Consider the following 26,645-nt stretch of genomic DNA (forward strand, 5'->3'; position numbering starts at 1 on the left):
GTTGTGTAAATGTTTTCTAATATCAGTAAGTGACATACTGAAGCAGGAATTTCATTGCATACATCCGTAAAGTTTTCATGTTTTCTGTCAATTTTCATCATGTTTTATTCAATAGTATTGGAGAAGATGTCAAAGGTTTTCTATATTTAGCATCAGTGGATATATTTGATGGTGGATCAGCATTTTATCTAGAAATACAAAAAGACCATTATGCCAGGCAAAGTGAATTTAACTCCTAGCTATATGCACAAACCAAGTCAATTTTTACTTATAAATGCAAGTCATATATATCAAATGGCAAACAAGTGAAAGATTACATGAGGAAAGAAATTAACCCAATCAGGCCTTAAACTGGGGACAATAAAGAACATACATAACAACTATGAATGGCTGTTCATTTCACCAGCATGGTGTTCTTCATTAACAAAAGTTTTAGTGCAAAAGCTTAATTTCTTTGCCAAAAAGTATCTTTTCAATTAAAAAGTCAGTCTGTTTTGGACTAAATGTATTATGTTTTTCTTGAAGGTAAATAATGAAGAGAATTTTAAGAGAAATTTGTTGTTGTTGTTGGGTTTAACGCCATTTTTCAGCACAGGATAGGCTATACATTGCGGCCAGTATTAATGGTAGAGGAAGAACCCGGGAAGACCCGGTAAGAACCACCAACCCATGAGAAGCTACTGGCAAGCTTTCTCACATACCCACATTGGCTGAATCCGAGACTTGAACTGGTGCAGACAGAGGTGAGATGGCAGTGATCCGTAACGGAGAGCGCATTAGACCACTCGCCCACTCGGGGCCCCTGAGAAATTTGTACCAGCATTATAAGCATATGAACCTGATGTGTAATGTGTGCTATAACTAATTCTTGTCAGCTTCTATTTTTCCTAGTGATGCCACATTCAATGTGAAAATAATACAGTTTAATAATTAACAGAAAAATGCTACAAAACAGTCCTCTTAAGTGGACATGTGAAGAATATCTCATTCACTTGGAAATGGTAGTTCCTCCATCACTGACAGACACGTGCATATTCATTTATATGTTTACAAATTTTTGTCAATGTTACTAAGCAGTAAACTAAACTAAGCCATTTACAAATGACCAGATGGATCTAGTCAGACAGTCTGCCAGACAATGTTGCAACAAAATACAAATCTGCCTTACAGAGGGCATATTGTAGCCTCCTGTAAGCATTCAAATACACCACTCCCTCAATAACTCGTGCCCTGATAACTCAGGAACCTGCTTATAACTTGGGGTGAGGCATGGATCCCATTTTTTAGGCCTGAATACTCTAAAAATTGATCCCTATTTGTTGAACTTGAAGAAAATTGTGATCAAAATTGGTAACGGAAACTTTGATGTATCTTTCGTTTTATCATTGAAAACAGTAGATTGGACATGGAAATTTTAATCAACACTATGAATATCAAATTAAAAAATAGGTCATAAATTTTTTTACATTTTCTTGCCAGATGACATTTCTAGTACACCGCAATTAACGATACGTCAGGAAATTTCGATCAATGAAAATGTAACTCACGCTGCATCGAGGCAGTACTTTAATAAATAAATACAAATTAAATAATTTTTTATCAACTTCAATTTGTGTTCTAGTGCTATCTTTTAGTTCCTTTTAAGTGTAATCATCATAAATGCAATGTGTCCTTTTGTAACAGCTATGTCCGCGAGCATTTCTTTGAAAACCTAATTAAGTGCCGATCATGTTTTGATAACTGACTTCTGGAAGTATTTGTTGTATTGTTGCACTAAATTAAAAGCTGGTCTCCTCTGTATTATCATGTTAATGATGTCTTCTGAATCAAATAAAGGAGGTGGAATAAAAGAAATGTTAAAAGGCATGAAAACCCTACAAACTAAAAATCTAGCAGCCCCGGTCGTAAGTCGGGTGAACTCACTTCATTTGATCAATCGAACACTTATAAATGTTATTGTGTATGTAACATAAACTACCGTAAATTAACCAACTCTTTCATAACTGTGATCACAGATAACAAGGCAGCCAAAAGAAATGGATACTTTGTAAAATAAAGAGCTTGATTTCACAGATACGGACCTCTGTGGGCAAGCGAGTTTCAGAGAATTCTTGAACTGGCACTTAGAGATATCCTCAAGGATGAGATGAAGTGTCATTATTAATTCCAATGAAATCACGACATCAATATTGTACTATATGAGCAATACAAAGATTGAGTTTCAACATAAATAATTGTCTCACTAAATAAATGTTGGATGTTTTTTTAAAAAAGGAATCTTGTTTGGTGGTGAATCAAGGTTAGTCTAGTTCCCTGCTCTGTGGTCTCCTGATTTGGCAGGATAATATTAAACACAACTACGGGAACCAGACTCATCAAGAAGAAAAAAAAAGCGGCGACGTAACACACATTTTTTTGGCGTATGCCTGATGGTTGTTCAATCCAGTTGGAACAATCTTTCATATGTTGGACATTTTGAAAATAAATGCTGTTTAAACAGAATAATGAGCAACTTCATTAGAAAAAGTGCATTATTAAAAATTATTATCGATGTGATTGTAAAATGAGGATTCAATCAATAAACAGCCCAGTTCCCTAATGCTGCTCCCCCCACGGTTTTCTCAATGTCAAAGCAATTTTTTTCTTCTCAATTTTTTGGGGCCTTTCAGTAACTTGCGCCTTGCTTATAGTGCAGTCTATGTTTGTGGACCCCATTGTGCGTGAGTTATCGAGGGAGAGGTGTAGAATGAATGGCACACAAGCAGATGAAAAAAGTTTTTCTGCTTTCAACATGAACCTTCTAGCAAAGAGCAGAGTTCTTGAAACTTCTTTCATAACTAATTTAACCTGACTCTATAATTTGATTACTGTCATTCCCATTATTTTAGTCTCAAAACAATGCTCTTTCTGCTCCATAATGTACAGTATTTCTGCCATTTTATTATTATTTCATCTTTTGTGTATGGTTTCACGCTCTTTGAGTTAATAGTAGATGTACAAAACCCAACTTTAAAAGTGTTCTGCACAACCTTTATTACATTTAAACAATAAGATTCACATATAATTATTTTAGATCCAAATCCTGGTATTTCTGTTAGCTAAAATGACCCTTACAATAAATAATGCATTGATATCGTTTATATCCTAGGCCAGTAAAAACTTGTAACAACTCCTGTAAATTTATAATGTACTCTCTACCATGTGAGGAAAAATATAATTTAAAGTACAGTCAAGATGCAGTGTTCATTCTCCTAATGAACGAAACACTAATCTGGGTTTTTATTCATACATATAGATGATTCTCCCAGTCATTTTTCTCTCTAGCTGACTTCCAGTAACTGTTCCAAGGACCTCCCCACAAACTGGACACACCTCCTTGTACACAAAGTCATCCTCAATACATTTCTCATGGAAGGAGTCATGGCCACAGGGCAATTTATATGGTATGATCAGTTTCTCCATTATGATGCAGGTATCACTATTTGATGAAGCTTCCAACATATTTGTTACTTCTCCATTATTTATTAAAGATGTTCCCATTGTGGTCTCAAAAGGTGTTTGAGAACATATTGTACAGACATAATTCCTCTGCATTGGAATGAAACATATCTCGCAAAATATGTGTCCACATCCCAAAGCGTTTTTGGCTTTTCTATCACAGATGTTGTTGTTACATGACTCACCTGACTGTTCAGTTTTAAATTTGTTGACTGTCTTAAGCTTGCCTGCTTCAACACCAAAAATAGGAAGGTTTCCTGCCTTTCCACCATTTCTTGCCCCCATCCAGGATACACCATAACCTGCCTTATGCAGATTCCCATGTGTTTCCTTTTCGTGAAGTTTCGCATCTAAACAGCAAGAATTATGAGAAATGTAGTGTCTTGTATATAAAGTCATTCATTCATATAACACAATATTGGCTAGCATATGGCATATTATTCACCATAAAATATTAAGATTTATATGATAAGGTAGATATATTGGTTCTCTATTTATAAATATGTCAATACAGTTTTCTTTGTGTGCATTAAGACATTATATTCCATCTAACTGAACTTTAATGGTCTTGAGATGTTTGTACTTACTGGTTCAACACTGCCTTTAAATCAAGGATCAAGTGATCTACTTGTAAGCAAATATTCTAAATTGTTTGAGCAAAATGACATTTTGAACTAACTAATAAGTAAATAAAACAAATATATCAAAGTCCATTTTCTTTTTAACTGCTGAATAGTGAAATCATCTTTGACATCCTTGAGACTCTCCGACATACCAATTATGGTAACAAAACTGTTTCACTGTGAGTTAACATAACATGTTCACAAAGTATCTGTTGAGTATGGTACAAAATTCTTTATCATGGCCTTTGACCTTTAACCTTTGAACCTGATATCATGCATAATCACTAAACTTGACCCAGACTACATCATGATATAACACAATACTATGTTTGGTTAAATCTATAATTAATGCAGTTTTGGAAAATATTCAAAGTTACTAAAGTGGTATCATCTAAGGTATTCTTTAGATACAGAGAGAATCACAAATGGATAATGATTTAAAACTAAATTTATGAAATAAATTGAATAATTTTCAGCTTTAGCTTGTAAAGGCTTGCAAAAGCCTGAAATTATTCAATGAGCTTCACAAATTTAATATTGAATCATTACCCATTTGTCAATCTGTTTATTCTGGCTCATATGGTGCACCTGTCAATTGTTGCATGTGAAAAGTCCCAGATGCTAGCTGAATTAATAATGAATAGTTCTACAACCAGTAACACATAAAAATCTTTCCAAATCAACAGAATGTTTAACACAGATAACAGCATTTTTCAACACTGTATTTCCCTTCCTGTGTGATGTCACATAATTCACACCATTAAGTTAAATGCACTATAAACATCTATACATCAGCTTCTTTGAGAATGTTTACAATGTTTCCATCTAAAGTGCATCAATTCCACTACTATGGATGCAGTATTGTATATGGCAGAAAAAGTATCATTCCAATTGTTGAATATTTATGTAATGGGATGATTACTGGATGCAGAAATTTTACTAAATCCAGACAAAAGATTGCTGAGTATAATAATTCCAGATTTAATGCACTTGTGGCTGGTTATCTGCATTATCCGATTTAAAAGAATGATGCAGTTGGATAACTTTCTGTTAGTTGAGAGACCAGCATTTGTCAACATTATTTTCAAAAGAGAAGTGAGTTTATTTCCTCCAATAGGATAATATTTAAACTAAACTAGTCATGGCAGGAGGTGCCTATTACAGGTTCCCCCCCCCCACATGTACTCTCTGCATCAACCAATAACATAACTTTTTTTGTAGTGAGCCCCTGTAAGGTAATTTGGCTACATTCTGGCAGTCATCATTTTTTCCCCCAATACCACACGGGCAATCAATTCAAAAGTGGGCTACTGAAATGCTGATGCGTAAGTATACATGTATGTATATAATGTTGTACCATGCCTGATGATGTGACAGGATTTTAAAATTATTTATGTCTGTCATTTTTCTCTCAAAATCAGAAGTATGTCACAATTTTGAAAACCATATCCAACTAGCATAAAAATGGAGCTGTACTGGTAGGTCACTAGTAGTCTATGAAAAAGAACCCAAATATAAAAAATTCATTTCAGTCATTTTAGAAAAGTAAAATAGTTGAATTACCACCTAGTTGCTGAGGAAGCCACGCCATTGCCAGGGGAGTCACCCTGGACAAAAGTTTGATAAAGCATATCCAATGAAGCATTCCTAATGAGTTTGATCAAAACAGACCTAGCTGTTCTAGAGAAGTCGTAAGTAGGTTTTCCAGTTTTGGTTGCTACGGAAGCCATACTGCTGCTCAGGAAGCTACACAGAACACAAATTACACAACTTTTGCAGACAATGTCCAATGAAATATTCCATCTCTGAGTGATCTGATTTGGACCAAAATTATTTTGAAAGTCAAAAATAGCATTGTTGACAAAGAATGATACAGTAAATTCTGCTGAGGACTATATCATAAGCTTACTTGGCCTTTTGACAGAGGACCATATTGAAAGGTTATATGACATTCTGTCTGAGGACCATGTTATAAGGTGATCTGGCCTTCTGTCTGAGGACAATGTCATAAGGTTATTTGGCCTTCTGTCTAAGGACTATGTCATAAGGTTATTTGGCCTTCTGTCTGAGGACCATGCCATAAGGTTATTTGGCCTTCTGACCAGAGGAGATAAAAAGTGGAGGATAACAAGATCTTGATTTTCTCTTTACAGAGAAGCTATCAACTTGTGCAAAGAATTACAGTTCTTCATGAAGTAGAAACACAGCAAACCATCATGCCATACATTTTTATCATTGATTCCAACCATTTCAAGCCCACTGCAACCTCTCACTAGGCTCCCCTGATGGGTGCAAACAACATTTTAGACTGCATACTTAAAAAAACACCACATATCATACCCATCAGTCTAAAGCATCAAAAAAGTGTACAAGAACTGTATGACATTATGTAAGCCAGGGGTCAGAGTAACAAATACTGTATTCACAAGATGTATGCCAGACTGTTAAGTTTTGATAATTAATCAAATGTAAAACAGAATGACCAGACTGAAATACTTGATCAGTACTGGTTCTCCTGAATTATGTCCATCCTATTCAAATTAAATGCTACCAAATAATCTCTTACCAAGTGAGATGTATAAATTCATTTTATTGTTTCAAAGATACACAAAAAGTAACAATTAAAACTGATTAGCTGAATATACATTTGGTGGAATATGTATATATTCACACACATCCATATATATATACTTATATAGTAAATTAATTTTTTGTTATTTTAAAAGCAATTTACTTGTTTACTTATTTACTTACTGATTAGAAAGAAACACCACATATCATACCCATCAGTCTAAAGTCTCAAAACAGTGTACAAGAATTGTATGACATTATGTAAGCCAGGGGTCAGAGTAACAAATACTGTATTCCTACATGTATACCCCATGCATAAAGTTTCATAAATAATCAAATGCAAAACAGAATGACCTGAATGAAAGACTTGATCAGTAGTGGTTCCCACCCTTGTTTGCTAACAAGCTAAAGCCATGCCAGACAAATAATGACATTGAACATATATTGTCCATTTTGATTGGACAGATATAATAAGCAGAAAACCTGAATATGGAAAAATATTATGCCATTATTTTATATTCTGACTGGTATAACATCACATCCATGCAGTGAAATGCTCATTATTTCTTACAACAACGGATGAAAATTCTTTAATTTATAGCAACCTCAGGCTTCATCATCCCATGTCCTCATTTGAATATAAAAATGGCAGTGTATGTAGACATTTTAGATCCTGAATTAGTTTGTTTCCAACCTCTTAAAATTAAATTACTGTAACCAAAACATCGCTTACCAAATGCAATGTAAATATCTGTTTTAGGGTTTCAAAGTATGTACAAAAATGCTACAATGAAAATTGATAACCTGAGGGCACAAATATTTGGTGGAATCTATGTGGTTAAGAATGAATTCATTTTTTTATACTTCAAAACAATTTAAAGTGCTTAAATATTTACTACTAGTAATTTATTTAAATATATGATCTAGATATATATGTACATAAATACCTGTGGTTACCAATCAGACAGAGGCAACTGATTTGGTTTGGCTTATTGTGTCTTATGGCACAACAAAACAATTAGGTTGTCAGTGCCAAGTACCTTGCCCAAAGATGTACAATAGTAGCCAACACAGACTGATTTAGTGGCAGGGTTTGAATCTGAATCCTTTCTGTCATGAGTCTGGCATGCTACCACTAAACCATCACAGCTTCTGGCTCCATTAAGCTAGAGAGTAAATCAAGCCAATTCTAGATCCCTGAGTGTGCCAGGGAGAGGCACAAAGGCACTATATACTGTATATACAAATACGCATATAATAATAATAATAATAATAATAATAATGAGGACTTTGTATGGCCCCTAATCTTTAGAAGCTCTAAGCGCTTTACAACATTAGACAACACGTATAAGATAAAAAATATATAATGATATGATTACAAAAACAAACACCATGAAATTAGAAAACATTAAAAACATGCTGAGAATATTTAAGGTAGGAAACATTATTAGGTCATTAGGTTTGTTCTTGCATAATTTCATTGCAACAAACTGTAAACTGTCCACAGCTGCATTTTCTGGCACACAAGAAATGTATTAACTTTGATTAAATAACCTGCCTTACTTGTGCAATGTCCCTAATTTACAAGCCTTAAATAAGAAAACACGAGTCCCTCTAAGTGAATGAATATCTACTGGGATAAAAAATGACGGTTTCTTCCTTTTAACTGCTGAGTGTTGGAAACCATCTCTAATATTCTTCAGCAATAAAATGATTTTTAAATTAGCTGCTGTGGTGGACATATTGCATGTCAGATTGCAGTGGCCGTACTGAAGGTAAGTTTGGACATCAGATCGGCACCATTTTCATTTAGCATTAACAAATGTCATAACAAGTCTTTTAGTGAAAACCCCCATAATGATATGTCAAGGAGACGCTGCAATAACATGACTTTCAGGATTGCTTCTGTGAAGGCCGAATCAGATGTCCGAGTGACACTGATTTTTACGTAGGACCACCTAGACCATGGGATGAATGCATGTGTAATGATTCATTGTAGTCCTCCAAGCAGGTTTTTGGAGAACAAACTTGTGCTAACAGAAGAATGGATAAGTTGGACAAAAGATCACCCCATAAGCTCTTTGTGTCGATTACCAGTAGAGCTAAAAGACTGATTGGAAAATAGTTGGGCCTTTGTCAAAGTTGTCTGAATTTTTCCTCACCCAGAGATGCCCATGAAAAGTGCTCTGCTAGTTCCTCCTTTTTCTCTTCCTCCTTGTATTTCCACGGCATTCTATAGCCTGAATAAATAAATATACACATACACAATATTCTACTTTATATATGTTAAATTTTTAAATATATGTACCTACCTTCAATATAAATAAACTAAAATTTAGGATTTCAGTAAAGAAAGTAAAATGTATATCCCTCAGCTGTGGATTTTACACATGTCATATTCATGGGATAGAAAGAAGAAAAGAAACTATGATCTTGCAGGTTTTGCTGGCATGTCAATGGGCCTTTTGCAATTCTATTTTTGTTTCCAATACACATGTATATATTCACAGGAAAATGAGATCTAGTGGGTGAGTATAGTCTCTACTATTGGCAAGAGAGAGACAGAGAGAGAGAGAGAAAGAAAAAGAGAGAGAGAATGCCTGACAAAGAAAAAGTAACATTTTTATTTTACATCAGCATATGTTTTTAACTTCATGGTATTTATGGATTTAATTTGTCCAGATAATAATGTTTTCAACAGAAAATATAGATACAATATGAAGCCTAATGTTTTCTTCTTTCAACCCATATGTTTAAGGAAAGCCTTAAATAGAGCCTACCATCACAGTAAACGGCCAAACCCTCCTTTCAGTGGAAAAGTTCACCTATCTCGGCAGTAGACTGTCACATACAGTTCACACTGATGATGAAACCAATGCCAGAATTGCAAAAGTAAGTGTGGCCTTTGGCAGACAACACATGTGGGAGTCCAAAAAAACCTGAAGGTGTACAAATCCATTGTCTATGCTGATCCTGCCCTAATCATGTAAAAGATGGTGTACAAATGCCATGCAAAGAAGCTGAACCATTTTCACATGGATTGCCTGAGGAATCTAATGAAGATCTGATGGCAAGACAGGTTGCCAGACACTAAGTTTCTAACATGGGCAGGCAAACAATAGGCTTCATATTGTATGTTCTGCTGATCAAATCACAGATGAGATGGGCAGGCCATGTCAGCAGGATGTCAGGTGAGTGACTACTAAAGATCTCCTACTGTGAGCTGAAGGAGTGAAGACAGTCTCAGGGTTGTCGCAAGAAACACAGACAGAGACACACACACAAACACATGCACAATAAAACCTGTCTTGAAAGACCACTGCTATGAGAGATCCCCTGAGGGACCAGGTTCTCCATGTACAAATTTATTGAATACACCTCTCTCTTGACAACTTGCACACATTGAGGTTCAAAAATAAAGACTGCATTATAATTGAGGGCTCAAGTTACCGAGGGACCTCCAAAAAATCTGCTAGACATCCAGAGAACCAAGGGGTTGGGGGTGGGGTGGGGTGGACTGGGCTGTTTAATGACTGAATCTTCATTTTATAATCGTGTCAAAAATAATTGTCAATAAAGCACTTTTTCTGATGAAGTTGTTCGTTATTCTGTATAAATTAAATTTATTTTCAAAATGTCCAACACCTAAAAATTGATAACATGATCCAACTAGTTTCAACAACAACAGATATGCAAAAACATTCATGTATTATGTCATGGCTTTTTGTTTTGTAGACTGGTGGAATGATGTATACAGTATTTCGAAAAACAAGGAGTCTACAAAACAGGAAACCAGACTAACTGTTGATACATTACCAAACAAGATTCCTTTTTATATAAAAAATGCAACATTTGGTGAGACAGTCGTCGATGTCGAATCTTAATATTTCAATTGTTCAGTTAGTACAATACTGATGCCACGATTTCATTGCCAGTAACAGCGAAGTTTATCATCCTTGAGGATATCTTTATGTGCAAGTTCAGGAATTGTCTGAAACTCATTTTCCTCATAATGGTCCGTATCTGTGAAACAAAGCCCTTTATTTTACAAAGTACTAATTTCACTTGGTAGCCTTCCTATCTTTAATCACAGTTATGACTGAGTAGGTTAATTTAAGGTATTTTAATTAGATTACATACTCAATAACATTTATAACAGTGTTCGACTGATCAGCTGAAATGAGTTACCTGACATACAACCGGGGTTGCTGGTTCTTAAATCTGTAGGATTTATTTGGCTTTTAATTTTTTTGTTTATTGCACATCATTTATTTGATTCAAAAGATGTAATTAATGTGACAATAGAAAAGGAGGCCGCTTTTTATTTAGTGCAATAGTACAACAAATGCTTCTGCTAGTCCAATATCAAAACATGATTGGCATTTAATTAGGGTCTCAGAGAAACACTCGCAGACACAGCTGTTATGGTAGATTTACATATTTTATTTTTAATTACAAGAGGACACATTGCATTTACGATGATTATACTGAAACGGAACTAAAAGACAGAACTAGAACACAAATTTCAATTGATAAAAAAATTATTTAATTTGTATTTATTTAAGTACTGCCTCAACTAAGTGTAAGTGACATTTTCATTGATCAAAATTTCCTTGAATATCGTTAATTGCAGTGTACTAAGAATGTCTTTTGGAAAGAAAATGTAATAAATTTTGTGACTTCTTTTTGAAGTTGATAATTCATAATGTTGATTAAAATTTCCAGGTCCTATCTACCATTTTTGATGATAAAATGAGTGATATATCAAAGTTTCTGTTACCAATTTAGATCATGATTTTCAACAAGAAGGAACAATTTTTTGGTATTTTCTGGTTTAAAAAATGGCATCCATGCCTGACCCCACATTAAAAGTGGGTTTGTGAGTTATCAGTGCACAAGTTATCGAGGGAGTGGTGTTAATAGTGTTATGACTCATCTGTCATGAGAGACTATTATGTCTTGGCAGAAATGGTGGACTTTCAAGACAGGTTCCACTGTATATACACACATACACGTGCATGCATGCATGCACACACACACACACACACACAAGGAGGGAGAGATATATAAAGAGAGAAAATGAAGGTTTTGCTTTTCCTTGTAATGATTAAGTTGCTATAAGAGGTCTCTTCTTATGTGATTTAAAAAGGTACAAGAAATAAAACACAAAAGGAGATATAGAAGTCACATAAGGACTGTACACAGAGCTAAAAAAAAAAAAAATCCAAAGAGGTATGGCAGATATAGACAGGACAAATTTTTTAAATTTTCTGAATAGTACATCATTGATAGACTTACCTGTCACATTCTTGTTAGAGAAAGAATAGCTGGCCCCTCCTTGTGGCTTTACCCCTCCTCGGTGATATGTCGCATGCCTTAGGACTTCCTTAGAATCCAACATATATGGGCTTTTTAGCCAATTTTCATGAGCCTTTTTTATTTCCTTCAGAGAGTCTTCAAAGAGGTCTACGAAGTGCACCTCAGCAACACAGTTTGGTGTAGCATCTTTACTGTAATCCATAAGAGCCTTGACATACATCTCAGCACATACATCCAGGGGGACACTGCGTTTACCTTAAAATGAGAAGATACTAATTATGTGCATGTTTCGCTCAGTGGGACTATAAACACTTTTATTGGCTATGTCATGATGAGGAAATATGAGCAATGTGTATTTCCCAAGGATGCACCCAAGCACCTGACCTGGGCATTCTGTGTAGGTATCATACCTGTGACCATTTAAATACGAGTCAAATGCTCTGCCAACTGAGCTACTGTAGCTCACTCCACCAAAACAGAGCCCCAGACCATTTAGTTTGGAAAGTGTCTTCACATTCACCCAACTGTTACACACCCCTTCAGTACCCCAATCTGTTATATTCCCTTTCACATACCCCAACTGTTATATTCCCCTTCAATACCCCCAACTTTACACTCCCCTTCATATACCCCCCAAATGTTACACTTCCCCTGCCCAGACATTCGCCATTTAATATACCACCATACTCTTTTAATGAGTTGAGCAATTCCCAAACTGAAACAGGGGAGCAGAAAGCAAAGCTTATGTCAAGAATTGAACCCAGACCATCTGCATATCAATATGGCACTTGACATGAATCTAAGATGTTAGAGGTTTTAAGAATGCACGAAATGTAAACTCTATAGCTGCCATAACCCATGGAGCTAGGTTCAAGTTTAGGTAAGGAACAAATTAAAAATATTCTCTAACCTGGATGAAAGTATTATTTATTTATAAGAAGAGGAAAGTATTTGATCATCTTTTATTTGTGGGTCTCAAGTAGTTTAAATATATGCATGTGACACTTTCCACTAGCAGGACTGATGGCAAGTCACAAGTGTTATGTATATTTAATCCACATTGTTTGTTAGGATTTTTTCTCTATCATAATGGGTTATGTAAGAATGTATTTTGTAGTTGACTTTGTCCAATATCTGGTTCATTGTCTACCTGACCAGAATCATTTTTTTTGTAAACAACATAATGTTTATCTCAAAATGAGTCAAGAATATTGGTATTCCCCATGGATTAACGAGGTCTACCTGATGTTTACCACATTCGATATTATAATTTAGTAAGAGGCATTGTCTTGTTAAAGCTTATATTGTTCTAGAAATGAACTTTTAACCCTCATCCTGACTTTTATTTTCTGTCATATTTAAAAAAATTAATATAATCTTGTTTACCTGAAACATTATTAATTCTGGCTTTAACTTTTTGCAGTAGAATCATTTTTATTGTTGTGTTCAGGTTTTGATCTGGTGGAATTATTTATTCAAATTTATTATTCTCTGGAATTACAAAGTGCTCAGTAATATTCTTGGATAGAGATAAAAACTTGGAATAACATTGAACTCAACGACATCTTGGATTATATTAATGGGATTCATCAAAAGACTTTTATCACATAATCACACTTCAGGCCACAGGTACATTAGTACATTTGCGAGACCGCTCCAGAGGCCTAGTGGTTAGAGTGTCCGCCTCGGATGCGGGAGGTCGTGGGTTTGATCCCCGGCCGAGTCATACCGAAGACTTCCAAAAATGGTACTAACAGCTGCCTCACTTGGCGCTCAGCATTAAGAGGTTAGTGTTAGGACTGGTCAGCCTGGTGTCAGGATAATGTGACTCGGTGGGACATCATGCTACATGTCTGCGGCATAATGCCCAATTGCTAGACATCACTATAAACTGCCACACTGCAGACATCATATAAGTGACATGACTAAAAAATTGTTAAAGCTACATTAAAAATCCAAATCACATCACATTACAGTACATTTGAGACAACAGGCACATCAACACCTTCAGTGTTGGATCTTAATTCATATACCACTGGAATTTAATTAAAACTTTATTTGTTAGGACTTGTGATAGAACTTTTTAACTATTTGGGATTTAATTCATAAGCCTGTAAGTTCTTTTTAAGTTTTCACTTTGTATTCTAGGAAAATACATTATCTGTAGAATTTTTATGTTTGATGGTTTGTATTCTTTTCTGTTTTATACTTACTTTAAGACCATAGAGCTGTAACACAGATATTGTGTGACATGGATGTTAACATGTTTCTAAACCTGAATACACACAGACATACACAATCAAACCAGTCACAAGTGACTGCTCATGGGAAACGGCAAGACTGGCAGTTGCACACAGGTAACCACAGTGCACAGGTTCACCTTCTAAAATTGGTTTTTGAACAAATAACATGTACTGAATCTGAGCTACATCATCATCATCATCAAGATTGTTTAATGTGTACTGTACAACAAAATCATAGTTACGAGTATATGTTCTCTCCCAAAATTATTTTCCACACAAGATTACTGTATCCAGCTCCCTTTAATCCATCCCAAAATTAAATCATCACTGACTTCAAATATTCACTGATCTTGATTTGTATACACCATCTTTAGTTTGTTCACACTATAAAAAGTATAAATCATCTTTAGTTTGTTCACACTATAAAAAGTATACACCATCTTTAGTTTGTTCACACTATAAAAGCATACACCATCATTAGTTTGTTCACACTACAAAAAGTATACACCATCTTTAGTTTGTTCACACTATAAAAAGCATACACCATCTTTAGTTTGTTCACACTATAAAAAGTATACACCATCTTTAGTTTGTTCACACTATAAAAAGCATACACCATCTTTAATTTGTTCACACTATAAAAAGCATACACCATCTTTAGTTTGTTCACACTATAAAAGGCATACATCATCTTTAGTTTGTTCACACTATAAAAAGTATACACCATCTTTAGTTTGTTCACACTATAAAAAGTATACACCATCTTTAGTTTGTTCACACTATAAAAGCATACACCATCATTAGTTTGTTCACACTACAAAAAGTATACACCATCTTTAGTTTGTTCACACTATAAAAAGCATACACCATCTTTAGTTTGTTCACACTATAAAAAGCATACACCATCTTTAGTTTGTTCACACTATAAAAAGTATACACCATCTTTAGTTTGTTCACACTTTAAAAGTATACACCATCTTTAGTTTGTTCACACTATAAAAAGTATACACCATCTTTAGTTTGTTCACACTATAAAAGCATACACCATCTTTAGTTTGTTCACACTATAAAAAGTATACACCATCCTTAGTTTGTTCACACTACAAAAACAGTATCTGGACTAAGTTAGTTGCTCAACTCACCAAGATCGAAAGATACTTGTGTTATGTATATTTGATTTAATTTAATTGTTTGTAAGTTTTAAAATCTTTTTATTTCTTAATTTCATTCCATGTCAATGTAATGTAATTTTGTTTACTACGAAATTTATATTTTCCAGGAAATTCAGTTTGACCTGAATCTTTTCACAAATACCTAATATTAGAAACAATGTTTCTATTTATGACTTAGTTCCTGACCTTGACTGGGGGTAAAGTAAACAACTCTTTTTTTTTATTCATTTGTAATGTGTGAATGATAATCGTGGAATTGAGGCTGTACTGGTTTATGTGCCATTAGACTTGTAGATTCCTTCCAAGACTTTGAATGTGATATGTGACCCTTATCTGGGCATCGGTTTTAGTGCATTAGTTTTAATAGTGATGCTTAGAGAGAGAGTTCTCACTCTGGGCTTAAAACACTTGATGTCTTGGTGTTTCTTCTGTTGTAGCCAGTTTTCGAGTTATATGTTAATTTTTCTTCAGATTATTTGAATTCTAAAAGAGTAATTTGTCTCTCTGGAAATATTTGTGTGATCATACAGAATTCTTGAACAAAGACATTTCTTAAAAGTTTTATTCAGATTTCCAACATCGGAGCGTTATTTCTTGTGTTTTTACAAGGAACCGTAGATGACAGCACTGTACCCGATACAGCATATGTCATGCCTTCCATCTTGGATTCTTCGATGGGACTCGAACTTGAATTCATTAGGACATTTCATTATTAGGAGTTCTAAAACTTTATTTGTGGATTATTCTTGGATTATTTTTGGATTTGATCCTTAAAACCGTAAGTTCATATTATTTCATTTTTCAGCATTTTTTCCAGGGAAATAAATTATTTGTTAAACTTTTTAAAGCTTTTTTGTTTTCACTGTTTCTTCTGTTAATGTTTATTTGAGCCTAAACATGTAACATAAAATATGGCATATGTGAGAAGCCTGTGGTGAATAGAAAGTCATTAGAATCCATATATATCTATTCATAATCACCCAAATTTGATATGTATACATGTTTTAAATATTGCATGACCCCTAATCCTAATGAAAAAGGATTTATTTAATATCTCTTCGCAAAGGCAAGCTATTTTCCTTCCAAGATAGACGTAATTCAAAGGCAAATAGCTCAAAATATCTCACTATATATACCTGTCACAGTGTCACAAAAGAGACTTTCATTTCTGCTGTGATAATGCAACTACTTTTCCCACTCTCCAGCATATGAATTGCTTTGACTAACATCTACTCAAAAAACTTAATAGCTTTTCAAATTGGACAATTACTGACACGTTTGAGTTATACTGTCAACATGACTGGATATAACGTTTGCACAACAATTCACATGATATTCCTCAATGTAAACAATACCTTCCTGATGGATGGGTGGGTGGATGGATGGATGGATGGATGGATGGATAGATAGATAAATAGATAGATAGACAGACAGATACACACACACACCTGAACTGATGGGTGGCACAGCAATTTTTTTAAATTTCCTTTTGTGGGCTGTTTGTAGGACATGTAGAAGAGTCTCATATAAATCCATGGCACATTTCTTCTTGTCTGTGTAAGCATCCCATCGTGGTCCAACAGCATGGATGATGCCCTTCAAATTCTTCAAATTTCCAGGTCCTGTCACAACGCAGTTACCTACTTGAACTCTACCATGTTGAATGAGATAGTTACAGCATTCAGTTTCCACTGAAGTTCCAGCTGCTGTGCTTATTACATAAGCAATACCTCCATTATTATCTAAATCTTCATCTGCAGTACTGACAATGGCATCTATGTCATTAACCTCTATTATGGATGCATTATAAACACAGACTTTGACCTTGTTTACATTGAAACTGTAATAGAAGGCTGGGTGGTTATCAGCAAGCAATGGAGTGTTGGATGAACCAAGGTAGCCATTTTGTTCTCCAACCAAACTCTTGTCCAGTGGATCTGAGATGAAATTAGATGATGGTTTGGAATTTCTAATGTTATCAACTGTCTGTCTTATCTTGCTGTATCCATCAAAACTACACACTAATTGTACATGTTTTCCTGGAACATTTTCAATTTCAAGTGGCAAATGCTTCTCCTGAAGTTCTTTCCTTGATTCAAAGATTTTCTCTCCCAAAGTGTCCAAAAACTGGAATTTAACCTTTCTATTTAAGAGAAAACATGAAGGATTTCGGTCTTTATCCAGCATGGTCTCCAGGCATTCAATGACAAACCTCAATATATCGTCACTGGGACCAGCAATTGTCACATGATCGCTCATTTTAAAAGGAGTTCTCCAATCTATACCATTAGATTTTACAATCTGTTCAGCACTTACTATCTTTCTTTCAAACTTTATTCTCTGAATCAACGCTTGAGGCACTACACACTCAGCCCTATAAGAATATTCTGCCATCTGAAATGCAAATTATAAAAGATTACTACATATGAAAACTGGATAGTGCAAAACTTGCCTTGCATTGGTAATACAGAAGAACTCTCATACTTTTGAAACATGAAACTGATTACACGTTATAGTCGTCAAGTAAAATAGGCCGCACAAAAAAATTAGCACTAGCATAGGATTCAACAGGGCAATATTCCTAATCAGCTTAATGAGTTCATTTCCATTTCTACATAAATACATAAAATTTGTTTCAAAGTAAAATAGTGTGTGTCCCAATGAGCAAGGTTGACTCAAGTGAGCTGAAGCAATAAATAAATAAACTGATATGAAATCTCATTTGTAAGATGCAGTACTCACTCTTTATACCACTCTTCATGCAAGTTGCTTGTCTCTACTGAGATTAACTAGCTTATTTTATTCCATATTGGTTGGTGCCATATCAGCATTTCTTTAGTGACACCACCATATACCAAGCTGTCGATATTAGGGTAACAACCTGTATTGCCAACAATGTAGCTAACAAAATCTAAGTAAAAGAAAATCCCCCAAAATGAAATTAATGAAAATCCCCCAAAATTAAATTAATGAAAATTCCCAAAAATGAAATTAATGAAAATCCCCCAAAATGAAATAATGAAAATCCCCCAAAATGAAATAATGAAAATGCCCCAAAACGAAATTAATGAAAATTCTCCAAAAGGAAATAATGAAAATCCCCCAAAATGAAATAATAAAAATACCCCAAAATGAAATTAATGAAAATCCCCGAAAATGAAATAATGAAAATCCCCCAAAAGGAAATTAATGAAAATTTCCAAAAAAGAAATTTAAAAAGCCTAAATGGCAATAAACATACTCAGTTCACCAAATTTTGCATACAAACATTCCAATTTTACTTGTCTTTGTCTAGTGAATTTTGTGTAATCTTGCAATGAAGATTATGAAAAGCAAGAGATCCAAGTGGGCCTGAGATTACTCATCTGGCACTCATCTACCTTAAACCAAATCCAATCTGGGTTAGTATGATGCACTTCCTAACATTTAAGGGGTTCTCTATCTTTATTATATGATGACAGACTGACATGATACACATACATGACCTGGTCTGGTCTTTTATGGCACAGCAAAACAAGTTTATTATTTAGTGCCAAGCCAACTGAAGTAAAATGGCCTACCCTAAGACACACCATGGTAGCTGACTTGGGCTGATCCAATGGCAATATTCAAAACCATACCCTTTCAGTTACTAGTTGGCATGGTGAAAAAGAAAGGCAATGCATCTGGTCAACTAATATTCACTAAATTTCATGAAAAATAATTAAAGCTGGTTTATGTTCACTTTAGTAACAATGGTCATATTGAATCATCAATCAGCGTCAGTAATGCAAACTGAAACCCTTACATGCATGGATACTTTCTTTCAAATCTGGTCAAATTCTGTTCAGCAGTTTTTTAAGATAAGTCATTTGCAGGTTTTTTTTGTATTTTGTAAAACTGCTAAATCTGATGGCAGAGTGGCAAGATATGTAAGAACTGTAAAGGTATTAAAATCATATGAATGTTCTTTGTCATCTTTGGTCAATTTCTTTTTGGTAATTTTTGAAAAGTTGTTTAAAAGTATTCCTGCTTTTAGTAACAGCAACCAATTATTTCAGTATGGATTAGCATCATTTTTACACTTGCAAAACATATTTATGCCAGGATACTTTCTTTCAAATTTGGTCAAATAATGCTGAGTGATGCTGGACAGGTCCCAAGAATTTGAATAGTTTCTGTTCACGGTAGTATGACACTAAGCTGAATAGCCTTCTGCCATCAATCAGTCATTACTGTATGAACTTGATGGAGTGTTGCTGGGTTGAATAAATACTGTATGCCTATGGCTATGGATCCACAGAGTGCTGCCTTTGCAGTATACAATTCATACCTGTAATTTAATAATTAATGTCATATATATATATATATATATATATATATATATATATATATATATATATATATATATATATATATATATATATGCATTTCAATCTCTTACAAAAAAAGACCTGTTGTTGCATTTTTTAAACCTCATATGAACATCATACCTTAATGTTTAATGCAAAGTAACAGTCAAAGTAACAGTCAATGGCTATGATGACAATTATTATCGATTTCTAGTTTGTTAGCTTCTAAGAATCAAGAAAAGAAAAGTTACTTGATCAAATGACCACTGCATTATTCAATTCCAAAGGATATAAATTTTAACAGCAATGAATATTCATCATAACCTATATAATCCTATATACATATTAATCAGTAATGGATCCCAATCCTTTGTAAATTTGATCATGGAGAGTAAAGGAACAAAGTAGGTGCCATATTATTCAGCAAAAGAAAAGCTTTCTTTCATAGATAGGGTTCATAACAGTGAAGAGAGATCAAAAGTGAACACAGAACACACAAAGAGGAGGATCACTTCAAACTGAACAAAACTGGCACACACCAGATGAAACAATTATATGTTGGCAGATACAAGTCTCCTTGATGCTTCTATCACAAGAACATAGACAGCTTTTCATTTGTATTCAGAAGTAGTGGAAATGCTTGGATGAATGACTGCAACTATACTTATGAAATGGTATTTTGAGACGTTTCTCCTGCTGTCAGAAACCATCAGCAATCCAGGGGTTTTGAGGAGAAAGCTCTACAGTAAGTGTTGTTAGATACTTGTCCAGCCAATTTCCTGCTGATTAACTCACAACAAGCAATGGTAAGATTCAGGTGGAATATCTCTCTAAAAACACAACATATTTAATCAAGCTACTACAACAGGGAAATGTCAGCACTTTTAAGCATAATTACCAATCACTGTTAACAGTCAATCCTCAATAGCAAAGAAGGTGTTACAACCATTCTTAAGGGTGTGAGTATGAAACAGATTGTATTAATGGGTGGCAATGGAGAGCAATCACTCCTAAGATAATAAAAGGGTGCTGGAGGAAGGGTCTTGGATCTGCCTTTGACATAAAGCAAGTCAGTGATCAAGATAGTAGTGATGAGAGTGACTTGGAAGGTTTGAGAATAACAGATGTCATTCAAACAGAGGAGATGGTTGATACCCATGACAATTTGGACGGGTGGATATGTACAGACTACGACTATCCCACAGCCGAGTAAATGTCAGAAATAATTATTAATTCTGTAACAAATACATTTGCAATGGTAGATGATTCCAAGTGGAGCACCACTAGCGTTGAGAGTGACACTGATTCATATGTTGCTTCAAAAACAACAACACCGTACCCCACAGGAAGCAATAGAATCTTTTAATATTGCCATACAGTGGCTGGAGGCCCAAAATATTGACTATGTAAAGATCATGCAGTTTTGAAATCTGAGAGATTTTGCTTGGTGGCAGAGAAATCAAGGGGTAGCACAAAATTGTAATGTGATATTTGTTAAGTATGTCACAAACAGCAAATATTACCATGCTATAGGGGTTGTTATAATGTAACACTGGACAACAAATTTTTACAAAAGTCATGTTACTGAAATAAAATTAGTCAATTCTTATCAATTTTTATGTGCTGAACACGAATATGACAGTCAAATTGCAAAATTGGCTCTAGTTTTTTTGTAATCTGCAAGAAATTAATGTTTACATACCGAAATGCATTCCAATAGTAAAAGGTCAACTGTAATAGCCTACCTATAAAAAATCAAGTCATTGACTACATCTTAGATTTCTTCGCCTGTCTCTTGTACAGCTGTTCGGGAGCATCTCTGAGGAGTGTCCAGCAGTAGTCAGCCAGCATTGTAGTGGACCATTTTCCCTGGTATCTTTGTTCCATTGTTGCGATATCTTGATGAAAACGTTCGCCGTGTTCATCACTAACAATACCACAGTTGCTAGGAAAGAAATCCAAATGGGAATGAAGGAAGTGAATCTTTAGAGACATATTGCAGCCAAGTTTCTTATACTTCATCAACATGTCTTCTACTAGTTCCTTATAGTTTTCTGCCCTAACATTTCCGAGGAAGTTTGTAGAAACTAGGCGAAAAGCATTCCATGCTTGTTTCGCGTCACCTTCCAGCAAGTTGTTGAACCGGTCATCTTTGAAAAGCTCTCGAATCTGAGGACCCACAAAAACTCCCTCTTTAATCTTTGCTTCGCTGAGTCGAGGGAATTTTTCATGCAGGTATCGGAATGCTGGCAAAGTCCGGTCAATGGCTTTCACGAAGTTCTTCATCAAACCTAGTTTGATGTGAAGGGGTGGTAGCAAGATTTTCTGAGCCTCAACCAGAGCTGGGTGTTGGATATTCTTCTCTCCAATGGCTACATTCTGCCTGTGAGTCCATTCCTTCCTCATGTAGTGCATTTCCCTTGCTCGGCTATCCCACTCGCATAAGAAACACATGTATTTTGTATATCCTTGCTGCAGTCCCATTAAAAGGGCAACTACCTTCAAATCACCACAGAGGTGCCAGCTGTACTTGTTATACTCAATGGAATTCAGTAGCTGCCTTAAGTTATCGTATGTCTCTTTCATGTGGACAGCATACGCTACTGGAATAGATGGAAGAATGTTTCCATTGTGCAAAAGCACAGCCTTGAGACTCAGTTTCGAAGAGTCCACAAATAGTCTCCATTCTTGTGGGTCATGAGTGATTTTTAAAGCATTCATGAGGCCCTCAATATCGGAACAGAATATCAGATTACTTTCCTTTCTGAAGAAAGGCTCCAATTGCTGGTGGCGCTTTCGATATGCAGTAATTGTGACATCTTCTTCTAGAAGATTCCATTGTTGGAGTCTTGATCCTAGCAATTCTGCCTTGTTCTTTGATAAGTCCAAATCACGAATCAGGTCATTTAGTTCTTCCTGTGTTATTCTGTGTGGGGTTGATGATGCACCACAGTGAAAATCTGGATCACTGCATGCTGATGGACCAGGAGAAGAACAGGTCGACTCACCTTTGTCTTCGTCAGATGAATCAAGAGAATATTCTGCTGGAGGTTCTGGAATAGGAAGTCCCTCACCATGTGGAACTGGTCTCAATGCAGACGGAATGTTTGGGTAGACTATTCTCGACTTCTTTCGCTTCGTTATTCCGCCGGAAAGAGGAGGAACCAAGCAGAAGTAACAGTCATTTAGGTGGTTGCTTGGCTCTCTCCACACCACTGGGACTGCAAACGGCATTGATGACCTTTTGCAATTCAACCACTGTGAAAGCTGTGTTGTACATGTAGCACAGCATATATGCGGAGCCCAAGGCTTGTCTTGGTCACCAACCTTGCATCCGAAGTAAAGATGATATGCCTTCTTCACTTGAGAATTGATACTTTTCTTCTGGTTGGCAAATGTCACTTCCCCACAAATATAGCAAAAATTGTCCGCGGTATTAACACACTTTCGAGGCATTACTGTTCTTTATTGTACGTAAATGGATAAAATAATAAGTTTTATGTAACAGTAGCTTGAACTGTCTCACACAACGTCTAAAATATTTTAAATGCTGAACCTATCTGATTGGGCTTTATATAGTACACTGCTTACGTCAGCTTCAGCAGCCGCCTGGCATTAGTATAATAGGCCTACACATGTATAGTACACTGCTGACGTCAACTTACTTCAGCAGCCGCATGGCATTAGTATTGCATTGCATCAGAAAATGATGCAATCAACTGTGGATGATGTGAGCATGATGGTATTATGCAATGTTACATCATTATTCCGGATGTTGCTGCAGTCCTACTGGAGAAATTTACACAGTGAAACATAGAAAATGAGGTATATGAATATCTTCAAAACGAGAGCCAATACAAATTTTTCACGGTTATATTCGTGTTCGGCACACCAAAATACTACAGATTAGGGCCTTTTCAAGTCAGTAATGATTTCACTGTTGACCAGTGTAATTTATAAATATTTTGGACTGCTTTTTCCTACTTAAGTGTTAGAAACTAAAATCATATATTTGTTGTTTAATTGGTTTTACAAATTACAAATTTGTTGGTTAATTCTTTTTACCCTTTTGTAATTACAATACTGTACTCTAGGTACTTCTGTCACTTAAAATTAATTACAATAAACAATTTCTGTTGTTCACTTCTGGATTCTTTTGACCAATATTAACTGCATATTTCTCTCCATCTAAGCACACACACTTTGATGTATGAATACACCGCAAATGAGGATGGTATATGCATACTCTTGCAAAATGTGTTTATAAGATACATACAATGTTAATTGCAAATATGTATAATGAGAAACAGGACAGTTAAAATAAGAGAGCCAGATCTCACAGACACACACACACACACACACATACACACACATATATATATAATATTTCTTCCTTTGCTGCCAGTTCTCCCAGCTCTTTTGTCACTTCTTCCGATTCTATCCAAAAGGGAGAATCAACTTCTCCCTAAAATTCAAGTCTAGCTTGACCTGCTGTGAGTACCATTTTGAATGTAAATGTACTTCTTATAGCAATTTAAGTCAGATATAAAGTGTATCTTGATATGTACTGGATCAACCCTATTGTCAATAAATTTACAAATTTAATATCCAGTCAGAAAATAAATCTAATTACAAATAGATCAACTGTTAAAAAGTATCAATATCAATGTTTAAAAAAACAAGTGTATTTTACAATGATGTTCATTTAAAATTTATTTGATATGTTTTGTATTAATGGATCAGAGGCCTACAATATTGAATAAACTCTGTTCCTTTTTCAACCATTAAAAAAAATGCATATTTAGTTCAACATTCTCCAGCTTTTTTTGGCTTAAACCACTGTTTTACAACCAAATGAAATGGTAGCCAACATAATTTGTAAAACACAGGCATTTGATTTTGACTAATTACTTTGATAAGGAAAAGGTCATATGTCAGTCTAGTCCACACAAAAAAATCCAATTAGACATGGGGTTGTATTACAGTGTCAATACGGGCTGTCAACTATGTGATATTCTTGAAAATTTGGCCTCCAGTTACAGTGCTGATTGCAGATGGAACTTGCTACAGCACTAATTGTTCAGCCATAAATGACATCAGTGAACTGATGACGAGATGACGTCATTCCTTATTTATAATGGGAATGACCAGTGTTCTGCATCTCAGTTTTATATTTATGTACATAGAGGCAAGTTAATTTGCAGTTAAATATTATGTAGGCCTAGTAGGCTAACGTAAACAACAACAATGTCTGGGTAGTCTACAATGTAAGACATATCACGTTATTTTTGTTTTAGTACTTGACGCCCAAAACATAAATAGCGCCAGGTCTTCCAGGTAGGACTATATACTGGATCTGCTTACTCGTAACTTTAGCTTAGAGAGAAGTAACGAATGGTCATATTACATACGTGTAACGTGTGACTAAAGAAGTCGATATTAATAATTTGTAGTTATACATGTTCATAACAAACTGTTATTTATACTCTTCTTCCCTTTACGGTATGTATAACTACCTTTCCTCGGCGACGACAAGTATGAACTCCACAAATCGAAAGTTGAAATCGCTGTTCCATTCGGAATAGCTCGGCTATTTTGATAAGTCTACAAAGAAGTCGTGGATGACGCCATAGTCTTATACTGTTAGCTGCCACCTAAGTTCTGCTAGTCTGTACTGACCCAATACACCAGAGGAGTTATTTTTCTTTTTATGTAACCAAGTACAAGAGCACCCAAAAAATCACACAAAATTAAACTGTTTACAGCACAGAAATATTTTTAACAGTTATAAAATTGCACCTTTATTACAGTGTTGTTATCTCTGACTGACATACGACTTAGAACCATAAAATATAATACATTTTGGGGTAAAAAGAAGAAATTAAAACACCCTTCAACCCAATTTATGCAACAATTGTTCTTAACGTGTTATTTGTGCTCTTAAGTAGCAGTCATCATCTTGCATACAATAACGTCAATTCTATGCAATAGTCATCATGAGTGGTAGGGTTGGACCCGTAGAATGGACACTACCCTACGACAAAAGTGTTTTAGATGTTAACTTATAACATTAAATAAACTCACCTCTGTTTCGAAAAGATTGTGGACTCTTTCGCGTCACGAGAGTTGGTGTCTCCCAGTGCGGTAACTCATGGTATCACCTCCATGGGTCCCCTTCCTACACGAACATTCAAAAATGTTATAGACAGTCATGTACGGTAACTCATGGTGTCACCCCCATGGACCTCCTTTCTGCATAAAAATTCAAAACTTGTATAGACAGTCATGTTGGTGTCACGCCCTCTGATTGTGTCACCCGGTGCTGTCGGCAGCCCCCTCCCTCCGCACCCTCCTAGTGACGCCACTGTGTGGACATATGCCGGTCTCCCAAAATGACAATGTTATCATGCCACAGCATTTTTTTAAACTCTGTATTATGTGATGCAGTTCCTATTCTAAATAAAAATGTGTCTTTTTGTATAATGTACAGAACTGTTCCAAATTTTAAAAAATGCAAATATCCGGTCACAAATACAACACATTAAATCTGGAATTTCTGCATCCAGTAATCATCCCTTTACATGAATGTCCAACACATGGAATATAGAAGTGATACACTTTAGCTGGAAACATTGTAAACAATCTCATGGAATATGGTTTGACTAACCTAAACAGAGTCAGCTAACTATGTGACATCACATATGAATTTCCTTGCAGTCTGATGATCCTGTCTGTGTTAAATGTTATATTGATTTGGAACGAATTTCGCTCTTTGAGCTGGGACTAGTTTTTTACCTGCAACAAATGACAGGTACATCAACTTATTACCATTGAAAGAAACAAAATATTTAGTAAACCGAATCTCAAATGGGTAATGGTTTAATATTA

At 35.2% G+C, this 26,645-nt stretch overlaps 1 protein-coding gene across 1 annotated transcript in view; it reads right to left on the reverse strand.

Annotated features, from left to right (window-relative positions):
• LOC149795893 (uncharacterized) overlaps positions 1 to 25,319 on the reverse strand; it is a 39,547-nt gene extending 14,228 nt beyond the window's left edge. Inside the window, exons 1-5 of the mRNA XM_089965809.1 lie at positions 25,274 to 25,319; positions 16,875 to 17,820; positions 11,991 to 12,266; positions 8,855 to 8,932; positions 3,684 to 3,848 (exon numbers count right to left, since the gene is read on the reverse strand). Coding sequence (XP_089821935.1) covers positions 3,684 to 3,848; positions 8,855 to 8,932; positions 11,991 to 12,266; positions 16,875 to 17,820 — 1,465 coding nt within the window. The 5' untranslated portion in view covers positions 25,274 to 25,319. The remainder of the gene's footprint in view (positions 1 to 3,683; positions 3,849 to 8,854; positions 8,933 to 11,990; positions 12,267 to 16,874; positions 17,821 to 25,273) is intronic.
• Between the last annotated feature and the right edge of the window lie 1,326 nt (positions 25,320 to 26,645).

The sequence above is a fragment of the Sinohyriopsis cumingii genome, chromosome 7 (genome assembly GCF_028554795.1).
Source record: "Sinohyriopsis cumingii isolate HCF-2022 chromosome 7, ASM2855479v2, whole genome shotgun sequence".
In the NCBI taxonomy this organism is placed as follows: Eukaryota; Metazoa; Mollusca; class Bivalvia; order Unionida; family Unionidae; genus Sinohyriopsis; species Sinohyriopsis cumingii.